General features: G+C 37.3%; 1 protein-coding gene across 16 annotated transcripts in view; it reads left to right on the top strand.

The window, feature by feature from the left end:
* The window catches only part of TCF12 (transcription factor 12), a 283,318-nt gene that overhangs the window by 243,161 nt on the left and 14,901 nt on the right, over nucleotides 1–25,256 (top strand). For 8 of the 16 annotated variants that reach the window (XM_043524143.1, XM_037910575.2, XM_043524142.1 and 5 more), the window contains 8 exons: nucleotides 533–638; nucleotides 1,760–1,899; nucleotides 2,204–2,348; nucleotides 4,824–4,888; nucleotides 10,690–10,768; nucleotides 16,407–16,480; nucleotides 17,457–17,528; nucleotides 18,328–18,534. In XM_043524143.1, the coding sequence (XP_043380078.1) occupies nucleotides 533–638; nucleotides 1,760–1,899; nucleotides 2,204–2,348; nucleotides 4,824–4,888; nucleotides 10,690–10,768; nucleotides 16,407–16,480; nucleotides 17,457–17,528; nucleotides 18,328–18,534 (888 nt within the window). The remainder of the gene's footprint in view (nucleotides 1–532; nucleotides 639–1,759; nucleotides 1,900–2,203; nucleotides 2,349–4,823; nucleotides 4,889–10,689; nucleotides 10,769–16,406; nucleotides 16,481–17,456; nucleotides 17,529–18,327; nucleotides 18,535–25,256) is intronic. The other 8 variants (XM_043524145.1, XM_043524150.1, XM_043524147.1 and 5 more) reach the window with 1 other exon arrangement.

Here is a 25,256-nt window from a genome sequence, read left to right as displayed (position 1 = left end):
CATTTTAAGATCACTCAGCAGGATATAGACTTGCATTACTTCTCCTCCTTCCCCCTATTCTCCCCCCTCCCCCCCCCCCCCCCCCCCCCCCACTCTAAAAAAGCAGACAGGTTTCTGATTGGATTATGCAGTGCAATGACACTAAACTCCCAACAGTTTCATGAATGTTTTACCTGAGTTGCTGGGATTCTAACTTGTTAAATATTTAAATAAGAATAGAGTTATTTTAAAATCGAAACTTATTTTGGGACCACTATTTTGTTTCTGTGTGAGATATGTGCTTTGTAAGCAGAATCAACACGGAGGCTTTTATCAGGCCACCTGGTTGAATTGGCACACCAGAAAGTGTGGTGTTCAGATCACAGCAGTACTTTGGCAACTTGCTAAAAACAAAATAATGTCAACAAATGAATTAAATATTGGGATTTGCTGCACTGTTCCCTTTAATTTAGGTCCCTGTACTAGCATGCTGTTCCTTATGCGTGACAGCGAAATATTACATTGTTGCTTTTTGTTGCTTTCCAATTTTTAGGTATATGCACCATCCCCAAGTTCTGATGATTTCAATAGAGAATCTCCAAGTTACCCATCTCCTAAACCACCAAGCAGTATGTTTGCTAGCACTTTCTTTATGCAAGGTGAGTAAAGTAACTCTAAATACAGTAATGTTCGTAATTTGTCCTTTAGGTGGAAATGTGAGGCTTAACCCAGTGTTGCATTGAATAATGTAATAAATACATTTCCAGGGAAGCTAAGGTATTGTGCTGGGTCGTAGCATTGAATTTTGTATACTTTTACAAACTGTTAGCTGAAGGGAGCTATCCTTTGATTTAAAGGTTTCTTTGTGACATTAATTGCTGACTGTAATTTAAGGGGATTATCCAGCAGGCCAGATGGACAGAATGCCCCATTCTTTGATTTGTAGGGGCTTCAGAACAACACACCAGAATGATAGCGGAAAATGAGGTGAGGGCTTCTTGGTCATTCTGGTGTTTGGCTGTACAATATCTGTTAACAATCGGGGTTTTCAGTGAATGCTTATGTCTCCACCATGCCAAAAATACAGATGACTTTGAAATGCACAAAAACAGGGACCAGAATTCATGAGATTGAGACCACGTTTCCTCAACTTCATGTCACATAACTAGGGGTTAGATGAGATTTTGAAATATACTGTAAACATCATCATCTTTGAGTACTGAAGTGTACAATGTCATTGCAGTCTTTATTGCTGAGGGAAAACAGTGCTGATACACTTTGGTTTGAGGTTTATATAATGTAGTAATTATCAGTTATTTAAGTCTGCTATTATGGAACCTTTTTTATTTTATAGTGTTAGAATGTTTTAGCAAATATAAATTGCCTATTAGGGATTGAGAAATCTTTTCCACTGTATATTTATGGTGAGCATTACTTAGCCAAGCATCAAGTTTTTTTGAAGTCTGGAATTTTTATCATCCCTCTTGATATAAATCTGGCCTTACTGAAGGTCTTTGTAATTAGTAGAGTACTTGTTATTTTCTCAGCTGTGGTTGGATTGTATTTCAGCTTTAAAGCCTCATTTTTTTAAATATAGCAACACAGTGTGGTGGCAAGAGAATGGGAGACACCGTATTAGCTATTCCCTATTTCAGGACTGATATTAGGCTAATTGAGTTGTTGAATTATGTATTTTTAAAATAATGTAAAGTAAAGGAGAACTCAGTATACTTCATGTATTAGAGAGATCTCTTTCTTTTCTTTTGTTAAAAAAAAATAGATGGAACCCACAACTCTTCTGATCTTTGGAATTCATCCAATGGGATGAGCCAGCCTGGTTATGGTGGAATGCTGGGAAGCTCCTCTTCTCACATGTCACAGTCCAGCAGTTATGGCAGTCTACACACACATGACCGCTTGGTAAGTTATATAGGCTAATGCAATTGCATAGGTAAATATATTTCTGGAGACTGATCTGTTTCATTTCCTGTCTATCTTCTAGTAGTGTCAATTCAAAATTAGATTGTCAGAATTCATAATCGTGGCATATTGATTTTGTTGTATCTTGTTTGTGTATAATTTTAAAATGATTTTTTGTAATGGAATGGGTTGTTTGGCTGAGGGACAGCTAGTCCCTTTCTTAGATAATGGTATCTTAACAAGATATATAAATATATTTAAAAATTCTGCTTAATTGGCTCTTATTTGTTTTGCTTCTTTCTAGAGCTATCCCCCACATTCAGTCTCGCCTACAGATATAAATGCCAGTCTTCCTCCAATGTCTAGCTTCCATCGCGGCAGTACCAGTAGTTCACCTTATGTCGCTGCCTCACATACTCCACCTATCAATGGATCAGATAATATACTGGGTAAGATTCTCTTAGGATTAAATAAGAATTCTTAAGGTGCAATTTGAAGTTATTTAACCAATAAAGGTTCCTTTTCTGTTGTTTTTTAGTTCTGTAAGATACTAAGAGGTAGGCCTGGTCTCCACACAAATTTTTGCCCGGTTAACTAAAGGGAGGATATTTTTTAAACCAATTTAGTTAAATCAGTGCAACCACCCCATCCCCCCCAGTGTGGACCCTCAAACTGGTTTGATTGTATTAAATCGGTTTAGCTTAAGTTGGTTTGTAATAGACTTAAACTGAACTGATTTCAGACACACTTAAACTGTGCCCATACTAAGGAATTGCACCCATTTAATAAATGGCCAGTGGTCCCCCAGGCTTTGTGAAATCAGTGCATAAACAGCATGTAGAAAGCTCCTGTTTTGTGATATAGATGCCATCGCTGTATTAATGGAGCATTGTGGTGGCTCAAGGCATTTTGTCTTTAGAGTGGATCTGCTACAAAATCTTTCATGGTCTATTATGTGCCCCCTCCCCTCATATTTGGCCTCAGATCACTGGCCAGTGCCAAAGGAAGAAGGTCAGTGGCAGGTTATTAACTCTCTTTAATCCCTTCACCACGTATCCAGGAGTACAAATGTGAACTCATTTTTTTCTCTTTTCATAGAAATTGTGAATAATGATGATGTATCTCATAAAATCACTTATTAATACAGCCATGGAAATTCAGTGGTTTCCATTCTCAAGATTGCATGACTACCTTTTTAATTTGGTATGGGGTCACACTCAGCTTTACTTTCAGTCTTGGTGTAAGGGAAACTTAGGACTTGGCTACACTTGCAAGTTACAGCGCAATAAAGGACCCCCGGGCACACTGGCTCACTACCCGTCCACACTGGCAAGGCACGTAGAGTGCTCTGACTCCGTGGCTACAGCACTGCTGGTACTCCGCCTTGGCGAGTGGAATAACATTTGCTGCACCCCCGCTGGAGTGCCACGGTGCCAGTGTGAACGAGCTGTGATCAGCCTCCGAAAATGCCCCATAATCCCCTTAAGTCAAGTACCCACTCTTGTCATTGTTTGGAATCAGCTGTAGGAATGCGGAAATGCCTTTTGAAAGCTCCATTTCTGACAGCCGGCTGCTTATCTGCTCCGAGACAAAGCAACCATTAGTGTGGAATGCTGTGTGTGAGAGAGAGAGGCAGGGGGGCGAGGGAGGAGTCTGAACTTACAAGACAGCATGCTGACATGCTCTCAGCCCCCCAAAAACCCACTCTCTCTCCCCCCACATACATACAACACACTCCCTGTCGCACTCCCCTCCCCATTTGAAAAGCATGTTGCAGCCACTTGCATGCTGGGATAGCTGCCCATAATGCACCTCTCCCAATGCTGCTGCAAGTGCCGCAAATGTGGCCACGCCAGTGCGCTGTCAGCTGTCAGTGTGGACAGACTGCAGTGCTTTCCCTACTGCACTTTACAAAGGCGGGTTTAACTCAAAGCACTCTATATCTGCAAGTGTAGCCATGCCCTTAGTCTGGTTGGTTATATTTGCCCTGATTTGGGGGCATATAATAAACCTGGATCCTTAAATGAGTCCAGTTCATAAAGCTTTCTGTGAATCCAGTGAGAGATAAAACATAAAATCAGGTGATCGATGAATGATTTGGATTTCATGGTGAACATTTTGCACACCTTTGTATGAAAGTGCAATATTTGCTGGCAGAATTTGATGTCCACAGAATTTGTCTGTATTCTTAAAGGGACATATTCAGGATAAAATTCATATTTTGAAACAAAAAAATTCCTTACCTGTGTTTCTAATTGGTTGAGCTTTTGAAGCCTTATGTTCAACTTGATGATGGCCTTTGGAATGAGGAGGCACACAGAGCCTTTGGCATGTGGCACAGGTGGTGATGGGGAGACAGAGTCCATAGCATGCAGGGTGGGGTGGCAGGGAGTCCTTGAAATAGAGGGTTTGGGAGGGTGACACACAGGGAGCCTGTGGGAGGGAATAGAGGAATGCAAAGAGCTGCTGAGAGTCCCATGAGCTTGCCATAAGCAGTTAAATTTGCAACCCTTTAGTGTTACTTTATATTATTAAAATTAATTAAAAAATATTTTTCACAGTCTGTTTTCCTTTTGCATTTCATTCAGCCTGGATAATGAAACTAGGCAAATCTGTTTCACTCTTGTCCCTAACTAGCTTCACTTTCTCATCCTCGTGCTGGAACAATGCTGTTGTATTTGGGCTGCAAATGGTGCAGGGAAATGAGATTACCAAAATCTAAACACAAGACTGTGTTCACTCACATTGTTTTGATATAATGAAAACATGTTCTATTGACATGAGGTTAATCATGACTTCCTGACAGTGTCCCATTAAAACAATGTGAACAGTGTGTTCAGCTGCATTTGCTAAAATTTAGATTAATAAAAGAAACTTAGTTCTTTGGCCTTAAAATAAGCATTGTGTTTATTTTCCCATTACAGGAAACAGAGGAAATGGGACTGGAAGCTCACAGACGGGTGATGCACTTGGAAAGGCATTGGCATCTGTAAGTAATGATTATTGACACAGTCTTCAGATTAATTTAAACCACATCTTGTTTAAAATGTTGATCATGGTTTCCCTTATTCATAGTTATCTTTTTGTTACTTATGAATACCTACAGTTAGCAGTTAAATATGTCCAAAACACAGTAACCTGAAGTGTTAATGTAACACTCCATGGTACGTTTGTGTACATTATGTCCATGTCAAGGCAAATGGAAATTATTGCTTTTATTTTTGGGAGGTTCCAATCAGATTTTTGCTAGGCATTTGCCTATCCTGCGGAAGATCAAGATATCACAAATGAGCACGGATTGGGAAGTTGTGTGTACAAAGCAAAATTTACAAACACTGGGTGTTTAGCTTAATCATAAAGCAAATTCTTTTCCGTAATATGTACATAAAACTCCGCATTGGCCTGCTAAACCCAGGATTGTGAGTTCAATCCTTGAGGGGGCCATTAGGGATCTGGGGCAAAAATTGGGGATTGGTCCTGCTTTGAGCAGGGGGTTGGACTAGATGACCTCCTGAGGTCCCTTCCAACCCTGTTATTCTATAATTCTATGATTTAAGTCAATGAAATTTATCTGAGGGCAAAATTAGGCACAAGGTTTAAAGTGCATGCTCAGTGGCCATATAACATTGGGATTTGAAGGTACTGTGGGAAAAACAACCTTTGAGACTTAATAAATAAAATGTCAAGTGATGTGTGCACTGTTATAAGCTATCCAACTTCAATTTATGGAGCATTTTAAAAAGGGAATTTGTATTGCATGTCTGAAAGGCAATATCAGTGCAAGCCATTTATTAAGTTAGTTTCAGTCACTGGAAGATGCCATTGCAAATAATGAAATAAAATGAAGTAATAAATTGAAACATTGCAAGTCCCTAAACTATTAAAAATTATTTAAACTTTTGTAGATAATAATAATAATAATAATTTTAAAATGCAGTAAAACAGTGTGTGTTAATAGTATTAAAGGAGCCATTATTTTTAATAGCACAGTTCCCAGGACAGAACACATTTTGAAAACATTGTTTATATTCAGTGTCTGACTTAATACTCTGTATAGCAGAAATTCCAGATCTATGGGTGGTGGCTGGGAAAGCTCTGCCGACTTCTGTTGTTTAGCACTCTGGAAGCCTAATCCTGATTCAAGAGATAAAAATGACTCCTTTGCAGCTGCAAAAGACCATCTCTGGGCTGCTTTCTATTTTTCCCATCTCAGCGCACTGCACGCAAATATGCACACTCATGCAGATGCTGTTAGTCTTGCTTCCTCTGATGGTCATATGTTAAAGGATGACCAGCTCTGATATGTCAGATGGACTTCACTGATGTCCATATCAGGTAGCAGATTTCTCTAAATCTGCCTGGCTTTGGAGAGAAAAATACTGTCCCTGTTGCTTTTTCGGATCAGGTACCTAGTTAACAATTCCAGGAGTGCAGAGGGCAGTCCTGTGTTTGGCTGCATGAACTGCCCATCTAGTAAAGAATTTGGGCCATTTTTGGCTCTGCTGAATCTGAAGGAAAAGCTTCTTGGACATAGCAGTGTTTACAAGCATTGTGGTGTTCATTATTCTACAGCTCTCCTAGAGCATATATGGTCCACAGCCTGGCCAAATTTTTTGCTAAAATCTTGGCCTTATGGACTAGCCCAGACCCATGTGATCTTGTGAGATTTTCAGTTACTCTCATCTCTTTCCTGTTGAACAGATCCACAGGTATTTTTCTCTTACTGTGACTAGCTTGGAAAACCAGGCTCATGTTTGGAGAAAATTCCAAATTTACTGTGAGTGGAAGTCAGGGCAGGAATGTTTAATCTAACTGGTGGGTGGGCTTTGGTTGTCATAGTAACTTAGTTCTGTCATCCTATGTTGTTGCTTGGCAGGAGCAGCCAGGTCATTCCATAAATCATTTCTGTCATAGCTGATGGTGATGCATTCCATCTGCTCTATCAGTGCATGCCATAGTCTGCACACTTCAAATCCCTTGCTTCATCCATCTGCTCCCTTTACCCCAAATACACACACACAGCCCACTTTTCACAACTGTTCAGAAAGTAATACAGCAACATTACTTTTTGAGGAAGGGAATAATAATGTTTGGAGTGAAAATGGTGCATTTAAATTTCAGTGGCTAATAAACTTTGTGAAATTGTATCTGTTTTGCAAAGATTTTTTTTAAAATGCTTAAATTGTCTTGAATTTTTAAAGCCACTATCTGTCTTTTTAGATGTTAAACACCACTACTAGTATTATTAGGAGGAATTTCTAGTTCTAAGATTCTGTTGCTGTACATCTTACAAAGGCCTTTCATGTGTGAAACATCAGAGGCTACAACATTTGTTCCTCAGTTTAGGTATTAAAGACCATACAGAATACTGTGTGATTAAACATGTAAGGCCAGATAATACATTTGCAAAGGTTCTTTTATTTTAGGTTTAAGCCTGGATAATTGTGGTCTTAATCTCAGGGTAGGCAAGAAAGAGAATTGTACATGAAAGTATTTACACAAAGTTCCGAAAGCCCTGTGGATTATGCATTAGTTTGGATAATGAACTAGTGTAGATAGAAAGAAAAGAAAATCTGGGTATTTGTGCCATTTCTAATGTGTTTCCCTGAACATTTGCCAAACAATAACCCTTTAAGATTGTGCCCATGGAGGGTTATATGGAGGGAGAAACATCTGGTTTATTTCAGTGCCTAATGCCAAATCAAAACACTTGGTCTTTAATTTAGAGGAGATCAAACAGGAGAGCTGTTTAACTTTGTTGATTATATCAGACCTCTTTGTGATAACTTATGTTTTGATTCCTACCTCAATACTAGGGTAAAGGCCTTTGTGTGATCTGGGTAGTTAAATGGCCAGTGGTCCCCTAACAAAAGAAAAGAAAATGCAGGGAAGTTGACTTTTAAAAGTAATTCATGAATTAAGTTTCTTTGTTGCTTTAGACTCAATAACATTAGCATAACAAAGCTTAACTGAAATGTACACAGTAGTGTTTAAAAAATTGGACTAAGAGCTCCAAGGTTTGGCGCTGCGGGCTCTCAATTGTGCAGCTTTTGTCTAAGGCCCTTTTCATTAGATACTGGCATATTGGCACCCTGCTGATTGGAATGGACCATGACTGATAGGAGGAGGAGTTTCATTTGTTGCAGTAAAATGAGTCATGTTACCGTTTAAGCCTGGCAGAAGGCATCAGAGTTGTTCATCATTGGTCATTTAACAATACAGCAGCCATGGGTTGCATGCAGAATGTGTTCTGATTTTGTATTTAACCTGTGGCTTTTAACAGGTTTGTTTGGGGTTTTTTACATGATTTTTAAAAAAGATTGCTGTGTAGATAGCTGAAAAAAATGGATGATCTGGCTATGCAGGAAGAAGGCCAGGAGACACTGGGAGCTTTTCTTCACTACCGGGTAAGTCGACCTAAGTTACGCTACTAGTTATGCTATGTAGTTTAGGTCGACTTACTCCGATGTCTTCACTGCTCCGTGTTGATGGGAGACGCTCTCCAGTCGACTTACCTTAATCTTCCCGGGGAGCTGGAGTACTGGGGTGACTGGAGAGCGCTCTGCTGTCAATTGAGTGGGTCTTCACAAGTCCTGGATGTGGTTTAATTAGGCTGCAACTTTATTCCTAAATGTCTGGGGGTACCCGGCAGATAAAAGTGTGCAGTGCAGGTAATTCCATAATCGTTTATGTATACCCAGTGGGATGAGGCTACTGTCAGCCCTCCCCCTTTGCCCATCCTGGTCCCTAGCCAACCCACTGCTGGGACTTCGTCATCCTGTGCCCCCCCCCCCGAATTAGGGTTAAGGGGAGCTATAAAGTCAGATGTTCAATCCTGCCATACCAGTCATAGAAGCTCCAACCCTCCCTCCCCGTTTCCACTCTTTTAATACCTACTTTAAACCCTTTACCAATCCATTTCATCTGATCATTATATCCCTTCCCTATGGAGTACTTGCTCTGGGCATCCTCCCCACGCCTTCATAATGAGTTGTGACATCACAGCCTAACCTCCGTTTCATATTCACCCCAGTTCAGCCTCCAACCTGCTTTGGGGAAGGCAAAAAGCCCTCACATTGCCTTGGCCAATCTGATGCTGAAGGAAAAAGTCCTTCCCAGCCCCGCAAGAGAGGAGCGACTAGCATAATTCACACAGCAGATCATGACAAACCCTGGTATTTAACTACTTCCATGGGTGAGAGGATGGGTGCTGCTCCACCTGGTCCAGGTAAAAAAGGGCTTTTCATGCACCAGCATGGACCTAAATAGTTCCTCCTCTTCTAGTCACTTGTGTCAGGGATGGTCAGCGTCCACACACTGACCTGGTCTGATGCTGTTGCAGCAAGTCCCTCTCTGGCTCTCTAGCCCTTAAAGGAACGCACACCTTTTCCAACAAACCAGACAACAGCCCCCACCACTTAATGTGCGATAAGATCAAATTTTCTTTTGGCATGACATGTTTTGTTCAGACATAGAATTTATTGTGTATACCACCCTTTTCTTTGGAATGTTTAAAGTTTCCATAGCAAATTTAGCAACACAGTGTAATCAAGTCTTAATAGTAATTTTATACTGATTTGAAGTTCTTTCATTTAAGTCATTGGTCTGTGGAATAATTCTGGTTTTTTACATATATTTTCTATCTCACGTGCAAAATGTGATGTGTGGGGTTTTTTGGAGTGTGGTTTTGGTATTTTTTGTTGTTTAACTTATATAAGTATGAAAGACCAAGAAAGTATATGCAGCCCATAAAGTCCTGCCTTTGACAGCTCATGAAATATTATACTAATCCACCAGCTTCCGGCTTATCATCATTTTACCACTGAAATGTCAGATTGTGTTTGTGCAAAGTCAGAACTAGTGGGTGAATGGAGTTTCAGACTGCCAAACAGCCATCTGAAGGTTAAAATGTTTTTGTCTCTTCTAGCCCTAGAGTGAGAGAGATTTGAACTTATGACCTAGAAGAAAAATGTTCCATATCCCATGACCAGTACCTATACCTATCCAGTTCCTTCTCAGAACAGATTTTCAAGGCGCTTACAATTTTAGATTTTAATTGGAAACTTAAAGATTTAATTTGCTGTTTTATCCAAAGTCACTCAACTTATTATTATATAAATCATAGAAGGATATTGTTGCCAAGTTAGTAATAGCTTTAAAAGTTCAAAACTTTGTATTATGTATATATTTTGGAAGCTATTTGTCTAGAAATCAACCAAGGAGAATCTTTATGTGCAAAATAATAGTTAGTAATAATAGCACAATTTCAGATGACTACTTTTTTTTTTGGGTCAGGTGACACCAGTAATTAGAGATCAGTCTTTTTCACAGTATTCTCTCTTATTAAGGATTAAATTTTTTAAAAATTAACCATAATTTGTCAAGTTTTATAGGGTCTTTTGTCCATGTAAAGGAGAGTCAGTTATTCCTCCAAATTTTCCTGAAGTTGTTTTTATATGTTATTCTCATTAATTATCTGTAGACTTGTTAACTTGACTTCCACAGTTCTTCTTGAATTTAATCCTAAAGTTCTTGTAGTTTGTAAAAAGCATATTCGGCACTGCTTGTTTTGACAAGTACTTGAAAATGAAAGATCTATGGACTCTGTGGCCATTTTTAAAACCTTCTAAGTAATAAAACAGAGCTATGATGAATGAGCCAATCTTTTCATCAAATTAACATTAGTGGTGGCAACTGAAAGTATAAAAATGAGTCCAAATCAACAGATTTTTATTTTTTTTTATTAGCTGTCACATGTATTGATAGATATGTGCATCCTTTTGTTGTTAGATTTATTCTCCTGACCATACCAGCAGTAGTTTTCCATCAAATCCATCAACACCAGTTGGATCACCATCACCTCTCACAGGTAGGATCTACAACTTGTCAGTATTTTATTTGCTATTTTGAAAACTTCCTTGTTAGTTTGACTTCACAATGAAATCTGTGGTAGTTTCCATGCATATCTAATGGCAATATGGCTGTTACAGTAAACTTTCAGTCTATCGTTTGTAGAATGTACTTGTATTGTACCTTGATTAAAAATGGTTTTCATTAATGTATTTGCTTGTTTAAATTTTAGCCAAAAAAAACCTCATTCCAAACCCTTTTGTTTGTCTAATTTGTCTGATTTAACTAGTTTTGGCAGAATTTGATTTTTAGTTTTTTACAATTTTGATGGATATATATCATGTTTATTTTTTAGCCTTTTAAAATATGTTTATCTGTTTAAATTTTTAAACTTACATGAAATTCTGGGGTTGAAGCATTTTTTTATTTTATCAATTTAAATTTTCATGGTTATGGGAAATTACAGGGGGAGTTAGAGTAGGGATTCAGACAATAATGATTTAATTACAGTAGACACTGAAATTCAAAAAGTTAAAACTTTATAGCTGTTAAAACATGAATTGTCAACATCGTGTCAAAATATACAAAATAAATATCCTTAGATCAAATTCTTATAGGTTCTCAAGCAACATTTTTCTTTCTTTGCCTGTCTGCAAATTTTGAATATCATCTCTGGGTGCATGAGGATAATGAACTTGATATTTACAAATGTTGACTACTAAAAATCTAATCCTCCCAAGCCTAGATTTAACAGATTTGAGGGGAATACCTTGATGTATTTCTTTCCTTGTTTGTAATACAAACACTTATTGCTATTAAAGTTATAATAAGTCCAATATCATTTTTGCATAATTATTTTATGCTGTCTTTGGCCAATTATTTAAAAAAATTCTCATTTGCTAGGAATTTGAAGATCTCACATAATAGTAATCTTATTTGTAAATACAGAATAGTAAAACTTGACATATTAAAAAGTCTGTACTCTGTTAAATGTTTTTCTCTACCATTTGAGAGAAACAGCACTCGGTGATCTTTTTTTCAGAACAGCATACAAGATAATAGGGGAGTAGCTTTCAAAAACAAGTTGTGCGTTCCCTGTGGTGAAAATACAGTAGCCTGTGAAGTCATTCAGTTTTTGGGTGGGACAGGTTTTCATTCATATTTCTCATCAACATTTTCATAATGTGAGGACCATACTTGCTGTTTTCAAAATACGTACTCTGTATTGCAGCCATTTCTGTCCCCCACACTTTGTGTTAGTCATGTGAATTTGGTAAGAAGCATTCCAGTGTGGAGATGAACTATGAGCAGCTGCTTAGAGCTATTAGTGAGTATTGCAGCTTTCACAGACACTGTGGCCTCAGCTGTCTAGTAAAAGTTGAACAGCTGTTCTGTACATAGAGAGGATTGTGAAAGCCCCATTGACTTAAATTTGTTGTTTAACAAAGAACTGGAATTATGGGCAGGATGATGTAACTTTAACCCTGTTCATTCCTGTAGTACAATTTTGCTAAATTATTGACATTTTTTACATCAGCCTATTTTCCCACTCGCTGTTATCGGATGTATTCACACAAACTCCTCATTGATTTTCCTTTCCCTTGCTGACCAGTTTTCAACAAGGGCTTTTTCTTTTTTTAAATTTGTTGGTAGTGGAAGTTGTCGAGTGTCCTTGACTCCAAGTGTCTTGTAATTTAGAGAAGTAAATCAGTAAATGTCTTTGCATTTAAAAAAATGTCAAATAAACAAAGAAACTCACCTCATCCAGTCTTTTGGCCATATTTAGTGGATGCTGTGCTAGTTTTCCATGCGTTCAGTTGATGAATGAACGTCTCCTGGCTGACATGGCATACCTGAACAGCTGCTTTAGGCGTTTTTTCTGTAATAACTGAAAAATGCATGTTGAACTGTGTAATGAAGGGATTAATGCATTTCTTTGATTCAGTGGTTACAGTTGAAGAAAAATGTCTTGTGTATCCTTGTTCTGCTGAGATGGCAGGTCAGAGCCTATAAGTTTATGCAGTATATATTTTTTTTTATCTTTTAACAACAAGGCAAAACTTGAAAGAGGGGTGATTTGTGGATAGAGGAGAGTAAGTAAAACATTTTAAAGCAGTTACTGTGAAAAAGATCCAAATTGGGGTTGCTGATTAAGGATTCCACACCACTTAATCTTTGTGAGCACTGTAGACTTCCTTGAATGACTTTCATTGGTGGAACTAACTTTCAATTTTGGGGAATGGAGACTTGAGTCCCTGCACTTCTGACTCTGCCCCAGCACCACTGCCCTTGTCTCCTAGATTCTGCCGTGATTGGCGAGCCCCCCAGTATTCCCAACCTGATTCCAGCCTTATTTCTAGGCTCTAATTGGTAACCCCCTAGTAGGTTCCACCAAATAGCACTGGGATCCTCTTCAGGGGAGAGACCAGCATCTCTTTAAGAAACACCTCCAATCTTGATTTTAAATTTGCCTGTGATAGAGAATCCATCACAACCCTTGATAAGTTGTTCCAATGGTTAATTACCCTCAGTTGTGAGTTAGGAATGCTGGGTTCTATTCCCAGCTATGCCACTCATACCCTGTGAGGCAAAATTCAGAGGAGTTGTTGTTGTTGTTATTATATTTATCGTTATTGACACTTTTGGCAGCCATCTTTTATCTGGATCAAAAAACTCCAAAAACCACTACCATTACTGACTTGATAAAAGTATTAAAAAGTAAACACACGAAGTATTCTAAAATAAAAAATAGCGTTTTCTGAATAGTGTATTAAAACACTTCATATTTGTTATAATCGTTGGTGGAAAGAAACCCCAATCAAAAAATAGTTTCAGTGAAATAGGGTGAATAGTGATGTTTTTTGCCAAATCTAAAATGGCTGCTGACACATTTAATGGTATTCTTAGAGTTCACCTCTCTTCCCTTTTATATAATTAAAAGGCCTTGTTTATTTATTAGTCTAGTTATTCTAGGCTTGGGTAACTGATAACTCATTCATTCTTTCATTGCTAATTAGGGACCAGGGATCAAGCATTCAGAAATAATGAGATTGCCTTAAAACTCGACAGATCTTTTTAAAATGTTTTTTATTTGCCTTCTGACTTTTGAGTCTTTAGGTTCACATTCCCAAGCTTTTCTTTGCAACAGGAACAGGACTAGAGATGCTCATTTCTTTAAAAAAAGAGCTGCCATAACAAGAAGACTCCAAGAGCTGGAGCTTTAAGAAAAACACCAAATATTGTGAACTAACAGTAAAATCATGAGCAGTGGTAACTCCTCTGTCTCACCTTCCCTTGCCTAAATTGAATCCCAGTCTGCAAAAACTTGCACAAATGCATGACTTTTCAACATGGCATCAATGGACCTATAACATGTGTGTAAAGTTACACATGTACACATTTGCATGATTGGAGCCCTGGCATTTTGAGAATCCATTCCTATGGGATTGGAGGCATTCACTCAGTGAACTTTGAGGGCGGGGGGAAGCCCATTGCTGGCTCTAACATATGTTCGAAAGGTAAGGAGTTGGGGAAGGATGGGCTGGGAAGGTGAAAACAACAGCATTGAGATTGTTATATATGATCCTTGGAAATCTTCACTTCTTTGGCTTATTTGTTTTTTCCTACTGCTATGTGGGTGCTGCACCAAAAGCTGCAGTTATTAATTGCAGGGCTAGTGGTTCCAGAATGCTTTTTCATGAACAAACTTCTGTAAGAGGGAGTGGGGAGAGGCAAGCAGGAAATTAGTGCCATCTGGCAACCTGCATGGCCATGGAAACAAAATACACCAGTAATATTGAAAAGTCCCCCATTATTACCAGAAGTGTGATTAACTGCAGGTTGCACTCAGATATTTTTGTGAGGGGTCCCAGCCAAATAGTTTTGCTCTGGGCATAATTATAGTGAACAACACCTCTGTTGTCCAAAATGAAGTAGCACATTGAATGCTAGATGAATATGTGCAAGTTTAGAAGATTCATGTTCTGATTAGGTAAGTAGGCTGCTTTCTTTTCTGAGGTTTTCAGTTTACATTCTGCTTTTATTTATTCCTTTCTGACTAATATTTAGAATACTACTTTAGGGAGTGGTGTACTCATTCCCTCCTATCAGTAACTGGCACTTGTTAAAGCTGCAATTAATGGTTTCCATAAGAAGTTGCTGTCTCCTAAAATGGCTTTTTGGCATTGGGTTGGTATGATCCTCGAGCTGAGCCTAAAATTTCTGAAAGATATTTAGACAACATTTTTGTAAGATTTAACTGAGTATTATCCTCAAAAGTAGGATATGACAGGTAATGCTGAGGAGATTATAGATGCAAGACCAAGAATAGCTGTACGAGGTGAAAATTCGTGGTTACACTCTGGTACTCTGATAATTATTTTGAGAGAAAATCCTAGTACAGTCATGGCAGATAGGTGCTTGTATGAAATCAGAGATCTTCTTTTTAACTTAAATTTTGAAAGGAGATATCTGAGATGTTTTTGCAGTTCTGCAGTATGCAGTCCTTTTCTTAAATGAAACTCTTGTTTTAAAGGGTAACTGTTTGTGGATCACTGAACAAAGGAACTATAACATTATTAAACTTCTTCCCGGTTTTCCAGGAACAGAGCTCTGGCTGTTGTTAAAGGAACGAGCCCCAGGCTCTTCCTTTAATGAGTTGTTTTGGATTGTATGTCCATAATTTATTAATGTAATTGCTTTATTATTACATTTGTATGGCTAAAAGGAAGCTGTCTTTAATGGACATAGAAATACATGTAGCCTTTATAAAAGATGCATTATTAGCTGATGAGAAAAATACATGTACTACGTCAGGCTTTGTGTTTAGAAAGTTCTTTTTCAGTTATTGCAGTTCATAGCTATTTATTCCTAAATTGTACATGGTTGTGAATATTCTATATGGCAGATTAGAATGTTTGTATTTTAAACTTGTAATAAATATACGGGTAATTTGAATATAATTGCTACTTTGCTTCATAGATAAAGAATTGTTTTTCTTCAGCTGAAATGAAACGTGTTCTAATTTACCTTAAATACATCTGAGATAACAGCCAGATCATATTTATCTTATATATATATATCTTTAGCTTCCTAAATGTGACATGCGTAATGTGTACAGAAAGATTTCAGTTGGAGTAGATGGAAAAAATTAATTTAGAATAAAACGAAGCAAAGTAACGCTTGCAACTTAATGAGAGATGTCATGGAGAAATGACATACAAAACAATTTTTATCTTCAGTTCCATGCCCAGCTGATTTTTAGTTATAAATAAACTAGTATATACTCTTAACTGCCTCAAGGGCATAATTGCACATCACTAATATAAAACAAAATTCAATAACATTTTTATCATGATACTGGGAAGAGACAGGAGCTTCACAAGTATAATTAACTGCATTAGTTCACTGGCTTTTTTGAAAATCAGAAAATATAACTTGTATATAATAAGTAACAGTACCTGGGATCTTTTCATCAACAAGAAACATTAAAATTGCAGGTGCCAGTATCTGAAAATTGTCAGTTACGAAGAAACTTGATCTCCTTTGCCAACCCTTAAACTACCCTGTCTTCATACAAATTATGTTATAATTTCACGATGTTAAAATGTGTATGTTTGGTTCATAAATGTGTGTGTTAACCTGTACAATTTTGGCAGGGGCCAGTCAGTGGTCTAGGACTGGAGGACAAGCTCCCTCATCTCCAAACTATGAAAACTCTCTCCACTCTTTGGTAAGAATTGTTTGAAGCTACATATTACTTTCTAGCTAACAGTTGAAGGTTCATTTTTGTATAAATCCTGCATATCATTAATGAAAACAGTAGGATATCATTACAAATGAATTCTTTGCTAACAAATGGTCTGGTTCAATTGAACAATATAAGACATGTAGGGTGTGTCTTTCACCATCTGTTCCTTGGTCATCAGGCTTCTATCCTAAGGACAGCTGGTGCTAAAACACTGTTAGGAGATTCCAGTACCTTTTCACAAACCCATAGCTAATTCTTATCTAAAGCTCACTTTGTAAAGATAAAGTAAAAGATTTAATATCTTTGCATTTATATATACTTTTTTTCTTCTTATGTGGTAATCCTATGGGTCTTTTCTCATTATACTATGACTAACGTATTACAATTGGACATTTTTACGTTTAAGTATTATGAACTTATTGTTATTGGGGAACATTAATTACTATATTGTGCTGAAAAGGACAGACTTTCTATACAGAAGAAAACACAGGAAAGAAACTACAGTATTGGGGGGATGGGAGGAATTTGTATGTAATAGGTGTGAAAAATCTCTGGAGTGTTTTAGTTGCTGTCTTTCCTTTGCTGGTACAGTGTCGGGAAGGGGAAAAAGAACTGATAGAATATTGAGCAAGGCTTTGGTTAGTTGTTAATAATTCTAGTTTCCAAAAATATATAATTCCTTTTTTCTGTGACTAACAGAAATAAATATAAAAGAAATCAATTTCTTTTTCTTCACACATTTTGCAATTATATGTAAACAATATGTGCATCTTAGAATGCTAACATTATAACTGCAGTGTTGAGCATTTAGCCTTTTCATACCTTAATATAATCAGATCTCTGTTGCATTAACTTGACTAACATTTTATGCTGACATGCACATCAGCTGTTTCCTCACCTCTTTTTTGAATTAATCGTAACCTGTGCTTTGCTTCCTGTTCTGTCTTGACTTTGCCAGAAAAATCGAGTTGAGCAGCAACTTCACGAGCATTTGCAAGATGCAATGTCCTTCTTAAAGGATGTCTGTGAGGTACTATTTCTCTTCAGATGGTGCCTTTTTGTGTTTCAGTTAATTCTACTTACATATTTCTATTAAAATCTAAAATTAGCACAGTGTGTGTCCAGTCTTTTGCCTCCAACACTTTGCCATTTTAGTTTCTAGAGCACTGCAAGACCAGAATCATCTTTGCTTATTTCTCTAGAGAAACAATAAAGATAGACATAGAGAACTATTTTGTGGCAGTGTACAGAATTTGTGCATTTACTAGGAAAATATTCCAACATATGTTCATACATTTAATTTCCGAAGTTTATAACAAAATTTTGGAATTTGTGTAGAGTTGGATTTGGAAAACAATCACATAAAGCCTTGGGCTAAAGCCATATCTGGCTTCTGTAACCATATACCCTCAAAAAAGTCACTACCTTTCTGAATTCTCATTAGGAATTGTTGCCCAAATGGTGATACTGATTTTATATTTTTTCTCATGCGCTACAAGGCTTTTTAGTTTTGGTACTCATTCTGGGTTTTTTTTCTGTTCAGGCTGTGTAGTAGAAACTAAATAGCATTATTGACCTTATAGTAAGCTTTGTTTTAAGAAGCAACCGTCTCTTTGTTTCTGAGATGGCATTCATTTCACATCTCTAGATATCTTAGTCTTTTTCCAGTTTATTTATAGTGCTACTAGGTGCTTCTGAAGCCTTCCTTTTTCATTTTGCATTTCATTTGCTGTCTTGCATATCTCCCAAAGTAGAAACCATTACAATATAATGAATTAAGCAGATGTATATAATAAATGACCTTTAGTGCTCCTCTTAACTCTCAACAGCAGTCTCGAATGGAGGATCGCTTGGACAGACTTGATGATGCCATCCATGTGCTACGAAACCATGCTGTGGGGCCTTCAACAAGCCTGTCAGGTGGCCATGGAGACATACATAGTTTATTGGGGCCATCCCATAATGGGCCAATTGGAAGCCTAAACTCAAATTATGGAGCATCTAGCCTTGTCACAACCAATCGACAAGCTTCAATGGTAATATTTTTTAAAAACACATTAATAAATGTTTTGTCTGTAACGGTTGCCTTCTAATCTCTTTAAATCATAGTAGAGCCTAAAAAGTTACAGCTTGACTGGAATTTGTGCAATGTACACTTTCTGTGAAATTTATCAAGAATACTAGAGGTGCATTGATGGTAGAAAAAGAAATGGGAGACTGCTGCACCTGCTACTGGTTTCCAATTAGAGGGGATCTGGGTGGTAGGGCGTGGAGGGAAAGAGGAGAAAAACTTAGACTTTGGCCTGGTCAGTGGCCCATAAAATCCTGCTGTGACCATATGCAGAAAGCTGAGACTTTCTGCTGAGAGCATTTGAGCTTATACATGCATTTTTTCCAGATGTGTAATAATTGGCAGAACAGTTTTCTCCTTGAAATGGTGAATAGGGAGATTGAGTGGGAAAAGCAGTCAAGGAGGACAGAATTTCAAGTGTTCTGGTCTGGAAAAGCTGTTTATTGTAAATTGGAACTAGTCTTCAATAGCAGATGCTGGCAGAAGACTGGAAGGAAGCTGTTGGAATGTGGAACCATAGTGTGTACAGACTCAAAATTTAACTTCTTTTTTTTTTTCCAAATGAAAACGGGTTTTGAGCACAGCTGTAGTGTAAGTAACAATCAAGAGGAAACCAGTTTTAGATTAATCCTTAAGAAGAGTGAAATAATTCAGTCTATCTTTTTTAGTTTCTTTTTAACATGTGAACCATTCTGAGAAAAATGGCATTAATTCTTTTGTAGATCAAAAATATTTGTTGAAAGCATTACACTACATAGCAAATTAAATCTGCTCATAACTTTTTGCTTCCTTCACCCTCCCCCCACCCCAAGCTTAAACAAAAATTTTTTTTTAAAATGCTTATTTTGGTGTGCCATGTGTTTGCATGTTTACACCATAATTTTAAAGACCAGTTACATGCTATGAAATTTTCTGTTATAAAACAGATTCACAGCTGGGTACTGGGTGATCAAGGTGAAATTTCACCTATCATCAAAATAATTAGGTACCCCAATTGCTTAAGGGTTTGTATTCTATAAAACAGAATTAGTTCCATGTGTTCTCCTTCAGAGGTCAGATTCCATTTATATTAATTTTAGAGCCAGTGCAGTAAACCTCAAAAGAGGCTGGTACTTTCCTGTAAACGTTTGGTTTTTGTTTTTTTTGTTTTTTTGGGATGGGGGGGCGGTTCAGCAGCATATGCAACTTCAGGCATTCCCATCATTTCACAACAGGCTTTAAGTAATGAAGCGGGTTATGTATAAAATCTTTGCAGTTAGAATGCTCTCTTCTTTATGTTGCCCATGCATTTAGGGAATGCTGTAAAAGGGAGAATTTTATGGTATTCCAGTACATAGAGACTGAAGTTGTGTATTTAAGGTGGAAAACTGTAGCCCTTTTAGTTGAAATGATGTGTTTCTCTGAAACTGCAGCGACAATACTGTTTTAGCAAAGGAGATTTTTCTGTCTGGGGTGTGAAACCTTCTGATCTTTCTCTTCACTCTGAATTTGTTTACGTGGTTAGTATATCCTCCTGTTTTGGTATGTGTATGAGTTGTGGCTGATCCGTGATTTGTGTTGAGCCATGGCGACATCTGCCCACCTCAAAGACGCTCAAACAATCAGCACATCCTTTGAAATGCCATACGCCATCATAAAGCATTTTAGGGTGCATCAGAGTATATAGGATATGACGGCTGTTGTAGAGCAGGAAAATAATTCCCTGCTCCCTTGTGGAGGTATCTTTCAAAAGGGTGGAGGGGTAACAAATTAACCAGTTGGAAAACAAAATGCGGGATTAAAAGAGAGACAGAGGGTTCGAACAAAAGAGCTTGAGCAAAATATTTCATGTGCTGCTTTTGGTCATGAGTATAAATCTAGTGTAAACAACAGCAAACTTTGGCCCAATATATAGGTTAGAAACATATTGAATTTCCCACTAAACTGGGCATAGTCAGTCAAGTGTAGATGATGCCAAAGTGTATTGAGATGCTTTTTTAAAAAGTTGTGTTCTAGACTAGGCTAGGATTAGCTTTATAAAGTTTTAACAAAATATGTACCAATGGAAAATTGCTGGCCAAACTATATTATAAACCAGCTCCTCAGGAAATCGGCTTAAATTGTTTAAACATGGTTGTGTGGTGATTGTAGACTGGGTCTGTAATACTGTACTGGATTTTTATTTTTGATTGAGAGTTGCTATCCATCCATCTAAAACAAACAAAAAAAAAACCAACCCAAAGAATAAAGCAGCAGATGTAATTTTGGGGCAGGAAACAAGAAAGTGCATAGCAGAGGTTGGCATCTAGGCTTAACGGTATACCAACTGGCTGTTTTTTTTAGTACAGTAGTGACCAAAATGTATATGGTCCATACATATACATAGGAAGGCCATAGAGGCAGTACTCCACAATCTGTTCATTTGGAAAGCTTTATTTATTTTATCATTCTTTTCTTTTTAAATGGTATCTACACAAGCAAACGGGAGGAAGAATTCTAATGAGAGAGAGAGAGAGAGAGAGAGAGTTTTATATGATGTGTGGGCCATTAAGAGATGGGCCTTTGTTTGCTTGTTTAGTAAATAAATCTCTCTTTTATCAGAGGGGTAGCCATGGTCGTCTGGATCTGTAAAAGTGGCAAAGAGTCCTTTGGCACCTTATAGACTAACAGACGTGTTGAAGCATAAGCTTTCGTGGGTGAATACCCACTTTGTCGTATGCATGTAGTGGCATATCTCTGTTATGTTTTTGGAGGAACCTTCCATAAAACTTATATTAAGAAAATAATAAGCTTTTATCAGCCAACAAAATGCATATGTTAATGGAAGAAATCAACATTGGTGAGGTTTTTATGATTTGGAATGTATTTCTCTACCCAAAGAATTATGTTCATCTGGATTTAGCAGTAAATGAAACCTCATCTTCTGCAAAATCTGAATACAAGACGTTTTAGCTCTTTAATAATAATAATAAATTAAATTTCCCTAGAAGAAGATGATCTTGGCAGAAGAAGCTAGGAAATGAGTAATTTAACTCCTTTTTATGTAATTAGTGTAGCCAGACATGGTTTTATTTTAACATTTGCTTAATTTTTGAGCCAGGTTTATTTTAAAACTCCAGTTGGCTTCATTTCCTGCTCTCTGAATGTCCTTAGTTTCTATTTTGCAGGGCTGTCCATTACACTTACTGTGGTCTTTATTCAAGGAAATGTTTTAATAACTAAAAGTCATCAAATATTATATGGCCAGTTAGTGTGTTTTCTGTTTACTGGTCTGTAATATAATGGAAAGGGCACAGCGTGGATTGATAAAAGCCAGGAAACTGAGTTAAGGATGAAAATCAGTCCTTAGCTCACTCTGTTGTTACTTTTTAATACTTTTATCAAGTCAGTAATGGTGGTGGGGTTTTTGGGTTCATTTGGTCCAGATAGAAGATGGCTGCCAAGAGTGTCAATAACTATAAATATAATAGTAATAACTGAATTTTGCCTCACTGGGTATGAGTTCCCAGATGCAACAGGAATCTCCGAAGAGTGGGTGATCTTTGCAGGATATATCATATCTGCTGTAATACCTCTTCACCAAAGGGCAGTTTAAGGCCCCAAGCTGCTCTGTCCAGGCCAACCCCTGTCTGTGCACAGGTCTCCACTGATGTCAGTGCAACTCTATAGAGACTATATTCACATAGAACAACTTGTGGAATTGGGGCTGAGTTTAGAATTTTGACTCCTGAGCTCCATCAGGTGTCTCTGCTGAGTTTAACATCTGCACTCAGCATACTTTAAACTTGGTTGTGGCCAAATTGACCAGGTCATGTAGTTCAAAAACCATTTAGTCGAGATTTCTACCAGAGCTGGAACCTGCTTTAACCGTAACAGAGTTTAACTGTGCTTAAGTACAGTTGTCCAGCTCAAAAACAACGAGGAATCTGGTGGCACCTTAAAGACTAACAGATTTATTTGGGCATAAGCTTTCTTGGCTAAAAAACCCATGCATCTGAAGAAGTGGGTTTTTTACCCACGAAAGCGTATGCCCAAATAAATCTTAGTCTTTAAGGTGCCACCGAACTCCTCGTTGTTTTTTGTGGATACAGACTAACATGGCTACCCCTCTGATACTTTGTCTAGCTCAACTCTCTGGCCTATCTATGTAGGTGAAGACTAATTCTCAGTTTCCCAGCTTTTGTGAGTTATGCCTCCTGATGGTTTGAATTTAATATTTAGAGTGAAGCATGTGAAGCAAAACTATACTTAACAGGAGATGGGTTTATTTTCCTACATATCATTCTAAAACTTCCCCACTTAGGATAGTCTAATACAGTTTTTTATGTTTCATCTACTTTTTCATTAATTATATCATCAAAAATACTTTGCAGAAATCCACTTTTGTCCATGGCCCTTTAGGATTACTACAGCCCACTATTTAAATTCATAAATCATATCCGGTTAATCCAAATCAGTTTGCAAATGCATTTTTTTAAAATTTAACTATAAGAAACTTTAGATTAAGTAGTCAGTGTTTACAATCATGTTATGAATGGATTATCCATGTATGCCTGTATTTAGAAACATTTTAAAATAAATATTATTCACTCAGTAACCCATAATAATTGCTCTATATCATGTAAATACTTTTAAAGAGCATTTTTAAAACCCTCATTTACCCAATAGATTTCAACATGTCTTTGGGAGCTTTTGTGGTTTGCAGTTTAGTGAAAATATGTGCTTTGTATAGATAACAAAAAAAAGTAATGTATCTACCACACATGGTAAATACCTAAACTACTTTGAAAAATATTAAGATATTTGTATTACGTTTTAGGTTGATTTCCTTCCCAGATTTTTCTTAAACTGTTTTTCAGTTTCAGAGTCATAAAGCATGTCTTGGTCAACTGATTTCAATATATAAAAATGGAACATAAAGGGAAATTGAAGTATCTTTAAGGTTTACTTAGAAGTAAACATGAAAACTTCTAAGTTAAAGTTCGAAACAATCCTTTTTTGCTTGAAAAAATTAAATGCTGCAAATCCATTATAATGGACACACTGGCACCACCTTACGTATAATAGAGCACCTCTTTCAATAAACTACATTAGGAGAATTGCCTCGGGATGCACAAATAATCAAGATGTGGATTAAAGTTACGTACTTGACATAATCAATAGTCCATGCACTATTGTTTAAACAGCTAGACTGAATGAGATCTAGAATTAGTTCATCTTTACTCACATGCAGGTTTTTTCATTGTCTGCCATTGTTTTATTCTTCTTGCTGTGGAGCAACTCATTAGACTTAACGTTTTTCTGTTGTGAGAACTAAACCCATTGGTCAAACTAAATGAAAACAAATCCCTCCATGAGTGCCATAGTGTAAGTACAGCAATGGAGAAGGAGAATCCATAAGGCAAAATTATGTCATTTTTTGGAGTCTGACTTTTATTCTGAAGAGAAGATTCACAATTATTGAAATTTAGACAAGTATTGCATGAGGATCAACCCTCCTCACTCAAATAGCAGGCTGTCAGCTGTATGCTAATGAGCCAAACAATTAAAACGCCATCCTATCTGGCCTTAGTGAGCAGGCCGCTCTACTGAGACAAAGAACTGTTTGTACACCTGTTGTGAATGTGGACAGTCCCATTCTAATGTGGTATAAAGATTAGAGTAAAAGCTTAAGGGATATGGTGAGCAAGGGTTAAAAGGGACAACAGTGACTGTGAAAGTTAAATTTTCCAGGAAATAGAAGAGAAACATTTGTGAGAGGAATCAAGTTACAAAGAGAGAGTTCTGCTAACTTCATTATGCTGAAATATTCCAGATTACGTGCTTCAAACAAGTCCCATTCTGCTGTAGTGTGATATAACAGGGTGGTGGGGTTTTTTTGTTTTGTTTTGTGATACATGTGTAAATACAGGTAAATACTTCCACTGCTATGCAAATGTTTTTGTTTTTCTTATGAAGATATTATTTTAAGTGTATTTCTGTAACTGGTGTTTGTAGCTGCAGTGCAAAAAACATACTGAAACAGTCTTAGGGAGAACTGCAGAGTCTTAACAAACGTTTTGTATTTGAAGCGTTTATTACTAAAAATCGCAATGTTCGTTTACTAAAATGAGGGAAAACATACACACACAGCCCAAAGAAAGCATTAAACGTGCTGATGGGAGGAAAAGGTGAAATCATTTGAGTTAGGATTCAGTTACAAAGGAAAGTTAAGGTGCGGCAAGCTTTTCACATCTCCTTAAGGGGGCCCGAGCCTTTTGATGAACTGCATGCATAGAAATCAGTGGGAATTGAAGGCATGGGGCACCTTTTAGGAGATTCTGGCTGAGACCCTCCCAGAATCAGTCCTTTAATTAGAATTCCAGTGTTTGGGTGTGTGAGGGTGATTTGTCTGGTTAATATGAAAGCCGTGAGAGAGAGAGAGAGAAGCAGAGTACAATTTATAAAATTAAGCTGCTATATTGGATCTAAAGCATTTCTGCTTGGGGCTCTATCTTTAAATTAAATTAAAGTTAATTAAAGTTCACCTACCTGTACTGTTCTTGAAAACTTGTGTGTTAATCAACTACGTACAACTGTCATCTCTCACTGTTAACTTTAATTCAGTTGATTATTCAAGGCCAGAAGGGATCATTGTGCTCATCTTGTCTGACCTCCTTTATAGCACAGGCCATAGAACTTCCCCGAAATAATTCCTAGAGCAGATCC

Source organism: Chelonia mydas, chromosome 10 (assembly GCF_015237465.2).
Source record: "Chelonia mydas isolate rCheMyd1 chromosome 10, rCheMyd1.pri.v2, whole genome shotgun sequence".
Taxonomy (NCBI): domain Eukaryota; kingdom Metazoa; phylum Chordata; order Testudines; family Cheloniidae; genus Chelonia; species Chelonia mydas.
The sequence above is the reverse complement of the archived record's forward strand: the minus strand, read 5'-3'. Positions and strand labels throughout refer to the sequence as shown.